This window comes from Polistes fuscatus, unplaced genomic scaffold (genome assembly GCF_010416935.1).
Source record: "Polistes fuscatus isolate 324 unplaced genomic scaffold, CU_Pfus_HIC Scaffold5, whole genome shotgun sequence".
In the NCBI taxonomy this organism is placed as follows: Eukaryota; Metazoa; Arthropoda; class Insecta; order Hymenoptera; family Vespidae; genus Polistes; species Polistes fuscatus.
Genome location: NW_025113129.1, coordinates 6,710,833 through 6,731,529, shown reverse-complemented (window position 1 = coordinate 6,731,529; position 20,697 = coordinate 6,710,833). Strand labels below are relative to the sequence as shown.

General features: G+C 26.4%; 1 protein-coding gene across 1 annotated transcript; it reads right to left on the bottom strand.

Annotated features, from left to right (window-relative positions):
* Window positions 1-638: 638 nt before the first annotated feature.
* On the bottom strand, window positions 639-20,568 carry LOC122522104 (scavenger receptor class B member 1-like). The gene is made up of 9 exons (XM_043642909.1): window positions 20,378-20,568; window positions 19,627-19,779; window positions 5,693-5,948; window positions 5,329-5,470; window positions 3,085-3,285; window positions 2,495-2,719; window positions 1,792-1,954; window positions 1,130-1,374; window positions 639-953 (listed from the first exon to the last, which is right to left on the bottom strand). Exons 1-9 carry the CDS (start codon window positions 20,406-20,408, stop codon window positions 639-641), a joined length of 1,731 nt encoding a protein of 576 aa, XP_043498844.1. The 5' UTR covers window positions 20,409-20,568.
* Window positions 20,569-20,697: the final 129 nt, after the last annotated feature.

Here is a 20,697-nt window from a genome sequence, read left to right as displayed (position 1 = left end):
ATCCATTACGCAATAAGTACACCAACAATTATTAATTTTGTTACGGAAAGTCGTCTTACTTTTTTTACAATGTTATTTACATATTTACATATTTACTTCTTTAAAAATTAATCGCAATCATTTTGTATACGAAATGTAAAGATGTATATCTAATAATATGCTTACAATACGTATTTAATTCAAAGTAGGAATATAATGATATTCTTAATAGAAAAAATATTCTTAATAGATAAAAGTCAATTCAATTACTATTTATCATTCATTGATATACTAATTGAAAGTTATTAAAAATTATTTAATCATAATTAGTTAAACCAAACAATTCGTATTTTAAAATTTATAAGAATATCAAATTCGATTGATTCAGTAGGATTTTTCCTATTTTTTCTTCATAATTTACTTAAAAAAATAGACAGAAACTTTTTTATATTTAGCATTATCGAATTCTTGAACCTTTATTGTTGTACATATTTTTTCCTTTTCGATATTCATTTCGTTACGAAAGGATACTAGATTTTTGATTAGATATTTATTATATATATATATATATGTATAAGTGTAATCCTTGATAATGATAGCCTCTTTCTATATCTCTAATCAATCTTTATGCGTTTATGATCAAACGATTATAACTCATTTCATATATTGGATGCTGTTTTGTTTTCTGAATTATTAAGCAGAGTATTGTAATAACTTTCTGCTTCTTTCGTTTTCGCGAAGGAAGATCTGTCATTTAAAAATTGTAATCTTTTTCTTTGCATTTCTTCTTCGAACCATTCACCATTAATCGTTGATTCTTTTGGACGATAAAGAAGTATTTTAACGACGCTCCAAATAAGACAAGTAGTACCAAGAATAAACAGGAGATATATAACGACTTCTTGCAACACTGGTAAAACATTTAAATATATATAAAATAATGCGTTTCTGTTCGATGGTAATTCGTACATTCCCTAAAAAAGAAAAGAAAAAATTTTATATTATTATTACGATTCATAAAAAACGCTAACATATTCGGCAAAGAGTCAGTATAATAATTGCTTGTAGATGGTGCTAGAGACATCATTTGTGTAAATCAAAACCCGCCTCGTAAGTTCGTTTTTAATATTGTTTTGATATCGGTACTTACTATTTCGAACCAAAGAAGAGGAAGAACATAGTTAGAAAATTTTTCTACTCTGGCCATGTGTCCGATTTCTTGGAATGCCATATTAATTTGAAAACGGAAAGCTAAATCAACTGGTAAGCCTGATTCTGGTTGTATATAAAAATAAGATTCGTGTTTTTTTGGATTTGGTTGCAAACCGTTTACCGCTTCGAGTAGAGATGGATGAGATTTGTAGAAATGTGGAAAAGACAATGCTATTGGGAAGCCTGAAAAAAATCAGATAAATACAAGTTAAAAAAAAGAACAAGTTTTCTAATTATTATGGATTATTTTAGAATATTATTTTATGTAAAGAAAACTCGATAAATGGATACTTTGTGACATCAGAAGGTGACTCATAACTAAATAAAATTCTATTTAATTTTTTTGCTCGTTAGAATTTTACGATCGTTGCGCATGATATTTTTTAAATCTAATGAAATAATAAAATAATCAATTATCCAACAATTATTATACTGTCTATGTATTGTCATTGACAATGTTAATAACATAATTTATTAATACGTAATTGATGCAAATAAAAACAGTATGTTGACTACGATGATGATAGATTTAATTGAAATTTCTAGATCGAATTAGGGGGAAACACAAGAAAGAAAAAGAAAAAAAGACATTTAGCTTACCGTAATAACAAGCGGTTACGTCTATCAAACCTGGTGGTAAACAACGTCCTTCTCGGCAGAAACACTTGTTTTCTTTGTTATAAGCACCGTTGTCCATTTCGTTCTCCATGAAATTATATTTATAAGCATGTAAGCCTTTTACAACTTTTTCACCAGTCCGCGTCTGTAATATATATGTATATGTTGTTAATAATTATTTTCCTTATAAATGATATTTTAATATGTAGGAATAATATTAATCTTCTATAACTCCATATTTTTCTGTTTATGTCTTCAAAAAATTATATATAGTATCACTTAAAGTTGTATGCAGTTATGCTTATTAGATTTTTGCTTGAAAACTATTGACATAGAGTATTTGATAGAAAAGACAATTTAGAGATAAATATATTAGTATACCTTTATTACATACTTAAATATTATTTATATTTATATATAAATTATATTATATTATATAAATTATATAAATATTTAATTATTTAAACAAATGCGAAAATAAGATTTTCAGTGATACTGTAGTCTAAAAGTTATTATTTATTTGATTAAGTTTAAAAGTTAACATTATTTGTTTAGTATAATTATTATCGTATAATATATTAATAATAATAGTATAGTACTTGTAATTTTACTATACTAACTATAAATATATTTATATATACAACAAATTATGAAAGGATTAACGATAGCGATAATTTAAACTTACCATGTGAGCACTACGACAAAGACTTTTTCGAAAGAAAAGAAGAGTATCGTTAGGTTGAATATAAGTTGGAAATTTAGTTCCATCACTGGCACCATGAATATTCGCACATTTCCCTTTCCAATAGGGAAGATCGACGTTTCCATTGTATTTGTCGATTAAACCAGTCATCTTTATATCCTTTTCCCCGGTGTAAATGGTCTCATAATCACCATCGAAGTCATACATCTAAAAAGAATAAAAAAAAGAATAAAAAAAAGAATAAAACAAAAAAGCAAAAGAAAATAAGAAAAAGATTGAGATTTCGCGATGATGAAAAATTTTCCATTATGTAAGTCATGATTATATTATATATAAAACGATGAAATGACACAGTTCTTGAAAAATCATTACCACGAATTGGTATTCAATATTATTATTATACAGTAGTTGTCACGATTCTAGAACGAGAAGGTTCGCTATTTTGATGTGTCATGTTTGTTATTGTAAAAAGTAAATGGTTTTTTAATTGATTCATTACTATAGAATTTTTTTAATATGCTCATGTATTAAATGCAAATTAGAATGAATTAAAGAAATATTATGTAACTTACTCTATCGATGAGACCAAGTTTATCAAATTTGATCCAAGCTGGCATGAATTTATTTCCTAGAGTAACCAGAGTGGATTCGTAACCGAACATGAATTCTCGAGCAGTCATTGGAACCAAAGGTTTCGTATCTGTTTGAATTATCAACAAATTTAAGCCCCATCTTGTAAAGTACGATGCTTCTCTCATCACATTGGTTATGCTCTGAAAATGACAATTTATAAATGTATATTTTAACAGTAAGTTATTTAACCCTCTGATTGTGAGCTTCAGTATTCAGGAATCCACGTGTAAGCGATAGTGGAGATACAGCCTATCAAATTGAAGTTTGGATGTAATTTGATGGAAGTTTAATGGAATTTTCTTTGACGCTCATTGTCAGAGGGTTAAATTATATTGATAATATAATTAATTTTATTAATTAATATTATTTCCTTTAAAAGGAATTAAGATTGGTGTCATTGGAATATCGTTATATGATACCAATGGTAGATCATCTTTTTATGAAATTTACCTTGGAGATTTCACAAGGAAATCAAGTTTGTGTCAAAGTCAAGTGTTTCTTCATGTTACACTACGTGAAATTACTTTTATGCATGACCTGTAATATTTCGTCACAAAAAGCGAACATGCATTATGTTTTTGATCGATAGTTTAGTTGATTATTTAATCGTTGAAAATCGTTCAGAAATGATGATTAATAAGAATACACAGTTATGATATAAAATTATTATCAAAAAATTTCATTTCGTATAAAAAATAAGCCGAATTACAAAAGTATTTTTTTAAAGTTTAATATATCACATTATTATGATTCAAATTATTCTCATATTAAAAGAGACTTAATGATTCATTTATCATTTAATTTTTTGTTCAAACGTGTTACGTTTCTAAACTTCTCTGCACTTTTGATGATATGGTTAGTATGACGTATATGTTTACACTTATATCGCGGAATTTTATTTGGATTAAAATTTGATAGGTCCATGGAATGATATCAAACATACATATATATATAATGTAGTATATGTATGATGATACCACTTTCACACGTAATTTTTGCAGTTCGTGTCATGTATTATCAATTATTGTGATATGACAAATATTTTATATTTATATTTTTTTCTTTTTTTAATTGACATTTAATTAAAAATTATGAATTTTTTTATGTATCAATTAAATAAAAGAGATTTCTCCTTCTCTTTTTTTCTCTCTTTTATGTCACGAAGCATTAGAATATTTTCCTCGAGGTTTTTCGTAATTCCTCAAGAGCGCAACGTTAGATTACCTCATACTAATTCGCGTAATTTCTTCGCGTAGGAAAGTACTAGAAAGGAGTAGTAGTTGAAGAAGGACGAAAAGAAGAAGAAGGAGAAAGATGAAGAGGAGGTGGTGGAGGAGGAGGGATGTGCACAACCTCGGAGGAAAGTGAAACGTTAGCGTCTGTTACGTGCAAAGCTCGTAAATACATTACGGTTAGGAATGTTTAGCTGTTTGTAAATGAAGGTTTAAGGTAATTTTATCTTTGTTCTTTCGTATATACTTTTACAAAGATCTTCCGTTATTGGATGATGATTCATCCAAAAGAAAAATTTGGGAGGTATTTGTGGTATGTGTGAATTTATGTGAGTATGTGAATTGACTGAATAATCAATATCCTGATACATGTTTAGCATAACATTACGAATGATCATTTATCGTTCAACATTACTCTATTCATTACTTTTCTTTCTCTACGCTTTTTTGATGCTACGAGCAATTTAATTTGGAAGAGATTGAAAATAAAAATAAAATTTTATTTTTTTAAATTTATTTTTGTATTTTATATATATTCATATTCCGTGCATCCTTTACACGTGAACGTTCGTGCGATTTCGAAAGGTCAAAAACACGGAGAGTCCATGGCATTGTCAAGGTCAAAGTTTTTACGAGTTTAAACACGAAGTACGATAGAAGAATCAAACGAAGAGAAATATTTTATTCGTCAACGGAATATTTTTTATGTGTAAATTATATGATCCAAATATTTTCATAATTTTGATAACTTTTTCTAAAACATGTTAATATCATCTGTTCTTAGTTTTTTTTTACATGTTAAATTCAATTATCATTTTCATTTTGCGACCTTTTTTGTATTGTTTTATGAATGAAATATTTCCAGGTGTATATTTGTAAATACTTTTTTCAAATATTATTTATTCCAATCTAAATTGGAGAGATAATGTGGTAATTAATTAATATACTTACTAGAAGAGCGATATTGGGTAAGATGAGAATATCTTGTTCGGTGCCATTACTCATTTCCGGTACATATACTAAAGGATGAAGCGGTGTAACGGATATAGTGTCATTGTTGTTAAACTTGATGTTTCCGTGCTCCATTTGTTCTCTAAATTATAGAAATTAACATATCATAATATGAAATCATGTTAGCTTTGCTGGGTGTCTATAGAAACGTATATATATATATATATATATATATATATATGTGCATATATGGATACGTGAGGTTAGACCTATCTTATCTTTCGAGATTGGTTAGAAAGACTTGTAATTCCTTTTTTTTATAAAGACAAAAAATTGAATAAATATTAAACTTCTTTTTACTCACTTGTACACGTAAGGTCCAACTTCTTGGAAATTGAGCTTGCTGTCCTTCCCAGATAAAAATTTCTCATGATTAGTGATATTGAAGAGGTAGATTTTCAAAAAAATGTCAACGTCAGGTTTTCTCCAAAATTCAAATATCTCACCACCCTCGCTAAAAATGAGTTTAAATTGGAATAGTAAATCGTATGGTCGACAAACGAGAATAAAGCAGCCTGTTGCGAGTCCAATTAATCCTAATGCCATTAGCATAAAAATACCTGTGAATTAAAACAACAACAAAAAAGATCAGGACATGAGTTGCAATGTTATTTTTTCTCAAATTAACATGAATAATAACTGGTAAATGTCAATTGCGAAAAAGTAATTAATCGTATTATATAATAAATATTAGACAATTAGATGTTTCATTGATATTTTTTGTTTTTTTTTTCCCTAAAAAACACGTTTTATTCGTTTGAATAATCAAATATTTTGCCATTCGTGTATGATTTTAAACTTGATCTATACAAGTTTTATTGCGAATTTTATCGTTGAAATAAAGTGAATAACTTTTTAAAGACGTTTTTACATAGTTGTAAAAGTGCAAATCTTATGGTTTTTACAGCACAAAAGAGAAAAATCGTTTAAAATTTATTATTTTTTTCTGACTGGTCAAGTTCCCGAACTTACGAGAAATTGCATTAAAAATTCTTTGCTTTCTTTTGCTGAAGTTGAATTTAAAATGTCGTACCGTGCAGTACGGAATTGTGATTGTCTTATCAGATGCATCAGAGAGAGAATTATTTTTTTTAATGTCACGTAATTGATATATGTGTACGCACGTAATAGCGAAGAAATATAATATATTGAACATACGATTGAATTTATTTTTTTTTCTTTTTATTTCAATGAGATGAAGCTTTGTGTTTACAAAAGACAATGCTATCGTTTCTTCTTCGTATTAAGAGAGGGAGGGAGTTTGATTCTTAGAAAAAATTTAACATTTACTATTAAACTAAAACTCTAAACTCAGAGTTGTGCGTGAACAAAGAAAAGATTTGATTAATTCTGTCGAAATTACAATTTAAATCGATCGGAAAGGTAAGGTTTAACTGAACGATTTAAAAAACAGTACACGTAGCTGCATCCTTGCATGGCGTTATACTAACTACTTGTTGCATTTTTCGATCGTATTGTTTCGATACGAATGGCTCCCATCTTTTTACTCAATATTTAAATCAAATTATATGCTTCATTTATTGTAAAAAACTTTACTATTAGTAAAGTATAATTTAATAATTAATAAATATATCAATAAATTAGTTTTACAATAAATAATATAAATAAATAATCAATAAATTAGTTTTACAAAAAGGTTATTAAAGTTTGAAATAACGAAGAAAGTTTTCTCGACTTTATTAATTATACATTTAATAATATCGAATAGGTACCTAGAACGATATTAGAAATGATTTAAGAATAATGATGAGATTACAAAAAAATATTCAATGAAACTACTAAAAGCACAGTATTTCTTTATGTCTTCGTTATTACGACTAATATTATCTCTTCCCTGGATGCTTTGTGTTGATTCGACGCGACAATGAACGAATCGTTTCTTCGAGAGAGAAGAAGAAAGAGAAAAAGTTATTCTTATCATTTGCATGTACATACGTCGATAACGACGTAATAACCAATTCCCTGTGTCTAACTGTTAAATAATCGGGCTATAAATTACTCCGCATAAAAATGTCGATAGATCGTGGAAACTTATCTCCAATTGAATTGTGGAAAATCATAGTATAATTACTATTACCTATTTTGATAATACAAGATTCTACTTATTGTTAGATAAAAAATAGAAGAAAAAAACGACACATATATTTGGATTTTTCCATTTGTTTTTGCTATTTATTGGATCAGTATTTTAAATGAATTGTTTCAATATTTGTAATAAAATATCAGTATGTAGCATAAGTGATCAGTATTTATAACCCTGAAATAACTTATATTGAAGAAAATATTCATATGTAGTAACCATTTATTTAATAAAATACTAATTAAAAGTATTTAAAAATAATGACCTAAAAAATGAAAATACTTTGTCATATATGTATGTGCCGCTAGTATATGTTTGATTACCAAGATGAATCTTACTCATACTTCGATCAGGCTACACACACGGAGAAGAGACTAATGTCCTTCGAATACTTTTATTCATTTAAGGAAACATGTTTGCCCTTTTTTACTCTCCAACGATTGCAAGATCCGTTTACCAGTGTGGTTCCAGAAGTGATGTTGTAACAATTTTCCGGCTGGTAATCGAAGCACGACCGTAACTTTACGACTATGTAGATACAGATAGAAAGCGTACCGACGCATGATTTGCTTTGATATTATTTGTACCATACTATTTTGAACTAGAATTTTTCGAAACTTATAATTATTTCTTTCAGTAATTTCTACCTTCGTTTCCTTAACGATATTTTTTTATTATTCGATATTTATCTCCTTCTGTGTATCTATCTTTTTAAGTCAAATTCACAGTAAAGAGTTTTACTTAAGAAATGTCAAATTCCTTTTAGAAATGTAATGAAATTCAAATGGATAAAGGATATAGAAGAAAATTTATTGTTATACTTTTGACATTAGAGTTTAATCTTATTAGAAAGTATAATTGTAATCTGGCATAGACCACAACAGTAATCTGATCGAATTTTTAAATAAAGTTTGGAATATTGAACGATCAAGCTTGTTTTAAAGAAAATTTGATAAACTATACGTGATCATAATTATAATCAAGTTGTTTTGCAATTCTTTGAAGCTAAATGTCTTACTTATGTTTTGACATTGTACAAGAACAAAAGATACAACAGGTTTAATGTCTCCCTGCCTGTTTCTTTCTACGATTAGGCTTCCTTGCTATGTTACAATTGATTTATTATTACGTCGAGGCCAATGACTCCGACAATGACATCGCAAATCGAATAAATTCTGTTTAAAAATTCTATGCAGAGATATAAGAAGAGCCCTATCTCTCTCTCCCCCTATTTTATTTTTTCTATATAATATTATCCAATTTTTCTTTAAAAATAACATTTCATTTTATTATTTTTTGCAATTATATATAAGAAACTAATAAAACACTGATATTTCGATTTTTGCATAATTCATAGATACCTACTATATCTCGAAGTAAAGAAGGAATGCTAATTTCAATCTCGATGTCTTTACGAGTCACAATGACGGACAATGATCAAACGTGAAAGTGTAAAAGTTTCGAGATAATCTCGCGCTTGAATGGCAGTCGCTCCTCTGCACCATAGAAGAGAAAATGGAAACACTTTCCACTTCTTGCTTCTTTCAATATTTGTTCCCCAAATATTTTGAAGAATTATTATTATTTATTTAACGATAAAAATATGATATATATATATATATAATAATAAACGAGAATAAGTTTTGGATTGATATCCTTTTTTTTTTAGAGCGAAAAAATTATGATTTAAATTATTATATAAAACAGGAAAAGAATAAGAGATTATAAATCTATCATGTGAAGCATTCCAACGAGTAACAATGCGAAGTAAAACATCGACTGATATTTTATCTTATGCGGTACTAAAGCAATCTGAATGTTTCGAATAATTCTGTTTATGGCCACAATGGAAGCTATTATTCCTATCGAATAAACAAGGGTTATAATACGGAAAATCGACGCAATTACGGTTCGCTGTCCTGTCAATGAACAAAACGATCTTATTATTATAAGAACGTTCTATATATGATCGTTATTAATACTTTAATAAGTAACATTATGAGTGAGTTATAATTATTTTTGATAGATTGTACAAAACTTATAAGAACGCGATTTAAAGTAGACCATTTTTATTATTTTAGTTTGATTAATTTAATCAGTAAATTATTTATTATATATATATATAATATTATAACACGAGTAAATAAGATCAGCATTGAAGAGTGGAAATTTTTGATCAGATAATTATACTTCTTTTGTTCGTTTTAAACCGGTTTACCGAAAAAACCAGAATAATTCTTTTTCCACGAATAATTTCTATGTCTTTCTTCGGATACGCAACAGTTAAAAAAAAATAAGTTTCGTATAAAATATTTATTATATATATATTCGTTTAAAATATTTAATATATGTATCTCATTTTTTATAATAATTAATATTCCGACGATTAATTATTTTGTGGGAAATTTTTCAGAAACATATATTTATATAAAATAAAAGAAACACGAAATTTTTTTTATATGAATTAATAATTATTGCATTCGTTTATAGGTATTTAAAAGCTTTGATGCACAAATTAAAATTGAATAGATCAAGTTGTCGTCTGTTTCTTTTATTTAATTTTTGTTATGTTATTTTTTTTAAATATGTAATTTCGTAATAAAGATATATTGATAATAGTTAGGTATAGTTAACTTTTTATTATTTATCTAGAATTATACGAACATTCTCATATTAAATTATATTCTGGTCTCACAGAAAGAACTATAACGTATTCTAGGCATGTATTAAACTAACCATTAGACCATTAACGCTAGTGTATGTGTTACGAATAATATAACAACCTTTACGATACTGAACAAAGATATGCTATATATACAAATATATAATAATCGTATTCCTATTTAAAGTCTAGTCTATTATTCCCGAGAGGTCTACTCTTCCGGAGTTCATCGTGTTTCTGTAAAAATTTCTATGTTTTTTAAAAAGAACATCTGTATTTGTTTTATTATTATTATTATTATTATTATTATTATTATTATTATTATTATTATTATTATTATTTATTTATTTACACGAGATAAAAGAACATACATATTTAATAAGAAAATTATACTTTACAAGTAAGAATTCGATTTCATTGGAATACTTTCGAGTAGCTTTATTTGCGATCGTTTATCGATTCTTTTATAAAATTGTACATATGGTTTTATGTTGGTGTGAGATAATTGAGTCGATTATAACTTTTTTTTTTTTTTAATTGACAAATACGACTTTGCGACATATGCAATAATTAGTGATTTCTTTTTGTATTCGATCGAATGATAAAACGAATAAGTATTCAAGACGGTGAAAGGTTTAGAACGAAGGAATATGTTTTATGTGCTAGATCAAACAAAGTCTGCAATCATTAAGCTTAAAATTGGTAAGTATATATATATATATAAATATTTTTAGATAGAAAACAATATTTTTTTTATTTTTTACTTGTAATTTAAGTTTATCTAAAATATGTGTAATCTCTTATTTAATTTTTTCTTACTAAGATTAATGTAAGTTTATGTTCGTATCTTTGAACATTCGAGGATGTGATCAATTATCATAATAAATGGGACAAAAAAGTTTTATATATACGTATTATATATTTTTTTACAAGGACTTCGTCTCAGTCATGTATCTCGGAAGGATAATGCTTTTGTAAATGATGAGCGTGGTTCGATTTTTAATTGCTTCATTAGAATCATTGCGGTTTGATCATCGCGCAATTTTAAACGTATCATCTTAGATAAATATAAACTTTTTATACTTTGCAATTTTGTAGATTGTTTAAAATATTTTGAGATAATCGAGACGTTCTATATTGACAATAAAATATCATATTTATCGACACAGTTTTTATTGTAGAAATAAACAAAAGAAGTGACAATGAATCCACAAGAAGACAGAAGGATCGTCGGAGAAAAAAAGCGTTAAGACGTATATTTTATATTTTATCTAGAAAAATGATCTATAATCTTCGTAATGTGTCGTTTTTTTCTTTTGTTAAATAAAAAAGAAGTAGAAAAAAATTAGAATATCATCTAAGATATAATGATTGGTTATATTTTTTTTTAATTCTGTTTGAACACTACAAATGTCTGCTATAAGTTACATGTAATGCGTATTAATAGTTAATATCGTGCGAGAATATATTATTGTTAACGAAGTGTTTACTACATAATAAGTGTGTTATTATTAATATATTATAAGTTACACTCATAAGCGTCTTTCTCAAGAAAACTGGATTACTTTTTTTCACCTTTTATTTATTTTGTTTATTTATTCATAGAGTTAATTATTTGGAACAAATTTGTAATGCAGTCATTGTGACATAATGTCAATGTGTAGGCGTTTACACGCATTACATGTATTAGATGCGTTTTACATGAATTTCTGAGAGATTGTTTCGTTCTAAGGGTTGACAATATTTCTAACAATGCATAATGAAATTTAATTGTGAGCTAAGAAAATGTAGCTAATTGTAAGACAACTTGCTACTATCCTTTTTCTACATTTTTCAAGCAATTTCCGCATACCGAACTAAAAAACATGTCTTGTTTTAGAGAACATTCCTTAGTTTAAGATATTCAAGAATCGTCGTATGTTTCTCTATCTTCTATATTATTTTTAGATATTCGAAAAATTAAAGGAAAGCCTTAAAAGTAACATCGAATAAACGTAGTCCCATTTTTACAAATTGAGAAGCGAGACATTATTGATCACTATTGAAGAATTATAATCTCTAACATTAAGTCTTTAATGCTTGAAAATTTGTGTTTATTGTATTTATCACCTAATTGAGGAATACTATAGTAGATGTTTGATAAATGAGAGAGAAAGAGAAAGAGAGATTATTAGGAAATATTCATATTTATAAAACGAATTTTTTTATTATCTTAAAAAATAATAAATAATTGGTAAGTGGTGAACGTAGTCGAATATAGTAAACGCATTATCATTTTTATTCAGTTTTGTTAAAAAATAAAAAAATATTATTACTCACTTCGTAATCGCTTCTGTGTGTCATTACGTTGTATCGGTAAGGTCGTCGTTGGATTGAAAAACTGATTCATTAAAACCGAAGACTTTCTCCGGTTTCTTGTATTTCGCGATATCGTTAGCTCATCATGTTCATTCGTACCGTTAGCAGTAAAATTATTATTATTCACTGTAGAACGTCTCCGCTCAGTCAGTCTATTCCAAATTATTAATATATCCTTCATGATGTATACACTTCACCACAAATTTTTCTTTTAAATAATTGACACAACCAGATTAATAATATCGATCTGTCTTTCGATCGATTGATATCGAAATCACTGGCAATGAAAGAATATATTTTAATAAAATAAAATAATCTTCAAATATGTGTTTACACATGTATTTCCACAATTTTTTTCTTTCAATTATAATCAGTTTGTGATAATTTCAATAATATCTTTTTCAGGATCGTCCGAGTGATCCTGTGAATCACGATTAACTTCCACTTTTACTATTAGAAGAATTTGTATAGTAATCTTGCTTGGTGTGCATACCATGCAATTCCATGCGAAAGTGATAGAAACGTGGATCAGTCGACTTTGAAAAATATACCACTGTCCCCACCCCGTATGGGAACTTCATACCTGCCTCTCTCTCTTCTTTCTCTGTGTTTTCAAAGCACGTGGAACTTTGACCAATCAGGTTGTGCCGATTTCTCCTTCCATTTATATATCTTCCCTCTCTTTCTCTTTTTTTTCTCTTTTAATCCTGTTTCTTTTGTTTTAGTCCTTTTTGCGTTCCAGTATTTTTATATTCTTCTCGTTTTTTGTCTTTAGTGATTAGATTCTTCGAAAGAAAGGGAGCAACCTTTTTATTTTTTTTACGGGCTAGTTTTACATTCAACGATGTTTTTTTTATCCATTTTTTTACACTCCATTTCTACTTTTTAACTGTATCAAAATAACCTCATGGTAAATTCCATAGTACTATTGTATCTTTCTTATAAATCCTTGAAACGGGAAATAATGTTATTAAGTGATATTTCTTATATAAATGTTTTTGATCTAATCTTTAAATTTTTTTCATTAATATTTTCTTTGAAATAGAAAATCTATCCAAGCATGCATGATTTGTCTTTTAATCAGAGGTAATAAATTACGTAATAATCTGGAGATATATTTGTTTTTTTCTCTTTCTCTTTTTCATGCTCTTTTGAATAAATCATGATTCTTCTAGAATATACAATTCGAGGTTATTTGTTCTTGTTGTGATTACTTTTTCACGATCATATATTGTTGATGTGAATATCGTTTAATTTTTTTTCTCTATTGATTGTTTTCCCGACATATAATATTACTTAAAATACTTAATTATGAATTCATAATATACAAGTTTGATTGATTCTTTGGATATGAGATAAATAAAATAATTAATAAGACGAATTGATTGTCTAATAATATTTTATAAATTTCGAAAAAATTCAAACTTTATACTTAGGTTGCCTAATGCCAAATATCAAGGTCATTGAACCGAGATATAGATTTCTTTATAAAATTATATATATATAAATACATATGTATAAGAGAAAGTTTTAATTTATTATAAATTATATCTCACGAAAATTATGTTATTTCGTTTAAATATTTGCTATTTGCATAACGTTCTTCGATTTTACTTCATTGTTGGCTCCGTTGAGGTATTTCCATATTTTATTGTAATAATTCTTTTTTCATAAATCATGCTTTTGTTTACAAGGGTATTTTCATGTTAAGATCAATAATATTTTATAAATCGTTACAGTTAAAATTATTTTGTAGAGTTTATTTTTGAGTTCTTTCAAGATCATTTTAACCTTGTAACTGATTATACACTCTCTCTTTTGGAATGTGTATGTAATTGTACAGATGAACTTTTCTTTTTCTGAATTCAAGTAGATCAACTTGTAATCCTCGAGAAATTTCTTGATACAATTTTCCTTATTTTGTCTTTTCCTGGGATTATTATAACTACTTGTTTGTCTTCGGTAAAATCATCGTGGAACTTGCCAAATAGTAATTTGCGAAGCAATCTAATGTCATTTATATTATCTTATGCAATAATCACAAATCATTTCTCCATTAAACGTTGTATTTACGTTTTGTTTTTTTCCGTCGATTAGGATATTATCTTTTTATTTCATGATATAATAATACTTGCTTATAAATCGAAACTCAAACGGAATATTCAAAAACTATAATTTTTATCGTAAAGATTAATTGGTTTATACATAACAAAAATGTAGATGATCTACCATGACGCAATGATTTATGATAATACGTTATTATAAATTATAATACTTGTACGTGTTTATGGTATAAAATTTATTAACATGCGAACATTTTTAAGTTTCGCATACTTTTCATTTCTTGCCTAATATATATTTCCAATATATAAAGTTCCTAGATAAGATAAAAGTTAGAGGATATGTAGTTTTATAATTTAATAAAAATTAGCTTTTAAAATGCCTGAAAAATGTGTTTAGCTTTAAAAATCATCTAGGATTTCTTCCTGGTTCTATACGTTAATTAATATTTTTTACATTTAAATGAATTTAAGTTGTCCGGCTTAAGGCAAAATGTAAATGTTTATAGTTTATAAATCATTGAAGAAATACTGTAGTTTAATGTATTCGTATTTTAGTGAATCTTTAAACACGATATAATCTATAAATAATCAGAAGAAGGATTATAGAAAAATAAGAATTTACTTTGAGAGAAAAGTAATATTAAGATAATTGTAATATTTAATTAGAAGACAAATGGTATTTTATATGAGATGTTATTATTTATTAGCTACGTCGGTTCCTAATTGTATCCCTATGATGTTTTACCATAAATTTCTAATTAATCTTTCCTTCTTTGCTTTTATGCTTTGACCTAACGATTAGCGTAGGAAGTAAAACTTCATTAATCTTTGTAAGCAAAGGAAAAGTTTGTTAAAGTTCTATATAGCTTGTAGTTTTTTTAAAGTACATTTAAGTGGCTAGTTTGCTTAATAATTGGTTCCATTTTAAATGCCTTTTCAATTTATTATAACACGTTGATATATACTTAATTATAAAGACAGAATGTATGAACTAATATAAAACGATTTGAAAATTTATGAATATACTTGTATATATTTATTGATAAAATTTTGTTATTTAGGTTGACTTAGATTTCATAATTTATTTCAGAAATTCGATATCAATGAAATTCTCGAAATATAAAAAAGTTTATAGTCGTTTTTTATTCTATTTTTTGCTTTCTTCTGCGTTTCTTAAATTTCTTTTTTTTATAAACGCGGATTCCAAGTCGTACTAATTATGTATTCCGAAATTGTTCGCTGGTAGATTAACAGGGAGCAACGAGGAGGATTGAGAAGAAAGAGGTAAGCACATGACGTAAGTCGACAAACGTTGATCGTTAAATTGATCGACAGAAATGGCTAAATAAAAATATGATTATTTTCATTTTATATCGTTGTCTTCGAAATTTTTTTTTTCGTAATAAATAATTTATATTTTCAAATAAAAGTTAACGGTTTAGCCACGCTGAAATACTATATTGTAGTTTCCAGACGATTACTATAGTCAAGCAACATGAGCACGTTTAGTAGCATAGATGGGGTGACCTGTTTGGAAAAACCCAAGATAAAAACCGTGTGCTGTGTTGATTTCAAAGAAATGATAAAAAGATTCAACCTCTTTGGTAGTATTCAGGAGAAATGACTCTTGAATTCATTATAGGGAGAATAAAAGTATAATTAATATTATAAATTAAGGTAATAGTATTTGTGATCGGTTGTTCTATGAAACATACAAGTGACAATATATGTGAATTTAATTTTATCATTTAAATTTTCTCTATGTTTATTATAAGTAATAGATAGCTTAGGTGTACATTTTCGTGGAAGTAATAGTCATGATTAAATCATTCGCGTATAAATTTTACTTCATTAAAATGTAGGATCACATCTTTCCATTTAGAGAAAGGTCAGTATGCCGGAATAAGATTCTTACGTTATCGATGACACTTAATTTGCCTAGAGAATAAATTATTTTTTGTTCTTTAATATAAAGTATTATATTTTTCAATGCATTATACTTATCTTTTAATTAAACTTTAAAAAGTCTTTTTAAAATTTTGTTCTTCTCGTTTTTTTTTGTCAGCGCGCGCGTATTGTGAGTATTTATTTATTAAAACTAATTATTTCGTTGAAATTAAAATAAAACTTCAATGAGAATAAATTATTTATTACTTTTTAAATTTTTAAGTTCATATAGGAACAAGTGATCATGAAGATGTGATTTACATGAAAAATATAAACAGACAGTTCTCAAATAGGTAGATATCATATAATTATGAACATTGATCTTTTAACTCACACATTGAAAATTTGTGGAATATGCCGTTGTATTTTTTTTTATCGATCAAACTTTTTGATATCTACAGATAAATAAAACAGCTAATTAACATTACTAATAATCGTGTATGTGAGATACCTATATTCACGTAACATCTATTAATACAGACTATTAGAAAACAACAAAAATTTGCATTTTTGAAGATAATTGAGAAATAGCAATATAAATAAAAAATGTATAAATTTTATCAAATATTTTTTCTTATAAAGACACATATTCTTTATAAGACACGTATTGCCCTTCATGCACGATGACTTATTTTGGAATTAATTGTTTTATATTTACCAAAAAACAAACGCATTGTTAAATTTCGTTACCGGGTAAATATAATATAAATGGATCCTCCGGTTTCGACGCTAATGGTTTTAAAAAGAAAGCTAGGTGGGGTTTCGAACGATTCGAAGCAGCAATGTTTTGTTGCTCTCTTCGTAACCTGTTTTAAGTTTCGTCGAAAACAAGGATAAGTATTCATCGGAAAATTTTGGATCATAAGATATACGAAGCTTAGTTTTTAAAATTAAAATCTCGAGGAATTTTTGATAATTAACAAACATTAATCAAGATCATAAGAGATCGTTAATAGATGGATTTATGTAAAAATATTCTATGACAGTTATTACGTAGTAAGAAATGAATTTTTCTTAACAACGTTCAAAAAGAATTATACTTTCGAAGAACAGTTTTGTAATGCTGATTATGTATTTAATGAAAATTAATTTAATCATAAAATATATTAATAAGTATATCGTTTATCTATTTAATATTATAAAAGTATTCATGTTTCCTACATTGCATATTTAAAGTATATTTTTGTTTAATTTATTATATTTATCTCTTAAAAAGTTATTTTTTATTATAAAAAATTACAAAAAAATAAAAAAATTGTTATTTAATCTTTTTTTAAAAAAAAATATGTTACTCATTTATCAAAAGTGCAAATATGTTATGAAATTATAGTAAATTCGTAAACACAATTTGAATTTGACAGAGTTATTTAAATAATAGGGATCTCAAAGTGTATATTCTTGAATATATTCTTATAGAAAAAAGCAAATGACGTATACAGTTTAAAAGTATCAATCGGAAGAAAAATGATCTTGTTTAAAACTCGATTGCATAATAATTAATATGGATTTTTTGCGTAGAAAATTCTTCATTATGGAAACTTTCCTGAACGTACACTTATAAACGATATACAGATATTATCTAAAAGTCTATGTAAAACCAATACAATCTGTTTTTACGTTTGCATGTAGTTATAATAGCTCCATTTATTTGCCGATTAAAGTTTTTCTTTAAATGCTGCGACTTTATCGACATTAGCTTCAATACTAAGACTGGAATTGTTCTAATGATTACTTGACTTTATTTGAATTTATTTTTCTACAGAATTTTCAAGAAAAAAGACAGACCTTGCAATTATACACCTCGTTTCATATTCTTTAATAATCATTTCAAGATCGTTCATTATACGATCATCTCTACGATTTGATCGGAATTGTTGGTGATAGATGTGGAGTAATAATTTTCGAATAGGCTATAATTACTTCCTCTTGTGTATAAGCATAACCGATCATTTAGAAATAAAATAATTTTGTAAGTTACATCTACTGAATAAAGGTTTGTTAGGTTTTTTTTTACGTTGTTCTCTTATTGTAATATATTCTTCTTATTTCTCTTCCGTATATTTACTCAATTTTATTTACAATATTTATTCATAGCATTATTTTAAAAATGAATGTATAATAATTAGAAAATGAAGATCGACTGTAATAAATTAAATTTTTGTTTGTAAAGTTAATCGTCTTGGAAGATTATATTCTCTATAAATATATTTCTTCATATATTAATTGTACTTCTTGTTTAATCACACGATATATTTTGTAAAAAATATCAGATACAATAACTTTTAAATCAATACTCTTGTAATAAGACTTGATCTTGTATGTTTTTAAAAAATATGATATTCTTAATATTAATTATTTGATTTATTCATTGTCCATAGGCCATTAAAACGTCTCTCAATTGTGACGAAAGTAAAAAAGAAGAGAAAACAAATTAGAGTTAACTTATAAAGTTACTTTGACAAAAAATATGTATTAACAGTGATTATATTGCTTTGTTTTTATACTTATTTATAAAAAGGGTACTTATATTGCGTTAATTTAAAATGACAAATATACGTCTTATCAAATATAATGTTTAAAATAAATATTTGAATATAATTATAGTTTTTTTGACTTCGGATGACTTTTACTTTATATTTACAATAATTCATAATACTAGTTCAGCTGTGTAAATCATTGTTATGAGTTTTATACATAGAAAACCAATATTATACTTATATAAATTTGCAAATTTAAAAAATTAGATAATATGAGATTAATTTTAATTGTCTCATGATAAATATTCTTAAAAGCATTAGTCAATGCAAATATAAATTTACTTTTTAAATACCTGCTCTACGTTATTGCGAAATTCCATCAAATCATAGAAGACAAGATTGAAAGGATAATTATTTTAATAGATTATTTGTCCGCAAATCACTCGTTATATTTTTGTTTTTTTGTTAATTTTTCTTACAGAAAATCATAATTGTTCATGCAATTAATTAATAATTGTACCCTATTAAATAGGGACTAAAAATATATATTGTTATATCATTATTATATTATTATATCATGCAATTAATTAATAATTGTATCCTATTAAAAAGAGACAAAAATATATTTACATTTAACAGCCAATGGTATAACGATAGAAGAAATGTTCGATGATGAATCCGAATAGACAGTGATTTTCGTTCTATTTAGATAACGACATATCTCTTCGATGACTCCTTGCCATAGCCTCTCTATTTGATCTCGAGTGAGAAATTTTGTGAATCCTGCAAGATAAACATAATATATCAAAATTAAATTCTTTTCCTGTTCTTTTTTTACGATGTAAATATCATTTTATTAAAAAGTAATCTCATAGTACTACAAGCTAAATAAAATGTATAGTATAGTTTAATGAAATAAAGATAAAAAATTGTTTTGATTTTATAATAAGCGGATCGCGACAAGCATTTATTATGCGATATGCACTCATTTACATATGCTCCGATTATAAGTGGATCGTGTGATTATATCTCAAGATAATATCACGATTTTTTATGTAAAATAACGCAACATTCATTTTATTTATATTACTTTTATTTTTTGCATATTTTTATAATTGCGCTAGATCTCGATTCGTGACAGAAAAGGTAAGGAAATATTATTTGTTTTAACGTGACATAAGGAAGTTTTTTGAATAAATAATATTTAGAATACATTACAAATGGTACGCGTTATGTTATTTATGATTATTACTTTACGTACGTTTAAATGACACATAAACAAGGTTCAAAAATTGTATAAGAGTTTAATAATTCTCTTAGTCTTTTTTTAAAGAATTTAACATATAATAAAATTGAATAAAAAAGATATTAAAGTACTTACGGGATGGTAATAGACTTGCGAAGGGAAACATGATAAAAATATTCTTGAGTAATCTCGATTTGTGAAATTATAAGATTTAGAAGAATTTTTTCGTAAATATATTGAACGAAGTTTCCGCAGTCGTAATAGTGCAGTTTCCATTAGAGTACTAATTATTAAATTTTAACGAGAAGTTCATTTTTTCTGTATGTTGAGGAGATAAAACCAATACGCGTTGCTAACTCATGAATTTGATAAGAAACAGTACGTTGGTTGGATACATTAGAGAGACATATTATTCCATTCATCTTTTATCTATTTAAATCTAAATCTAGAAAGTA

Bases quoted from the DNA above. Each gene is read 5' to 3' on its own strand.
- LOC122522104 (XM_043642909.1), bottom strand. From the start codon at position 20,408: ATGTTTCCCTTCGCAAGTCTATTACCATCCC. The intron at 3,286-5,328 runs GTAAGTATATTA...TGTCATTTTCAG, and splicing joins TACCCAATATCGCTCTTCTA to AGCATAACCAATGTGATGAG. The intron at 2,720-3,084 runs GTAAGTTACATA...TATTCTTTTTAG, and splicing joins AACTTGGTCTCATCGATAGA to ATGTATGACTTCGATGGTGA.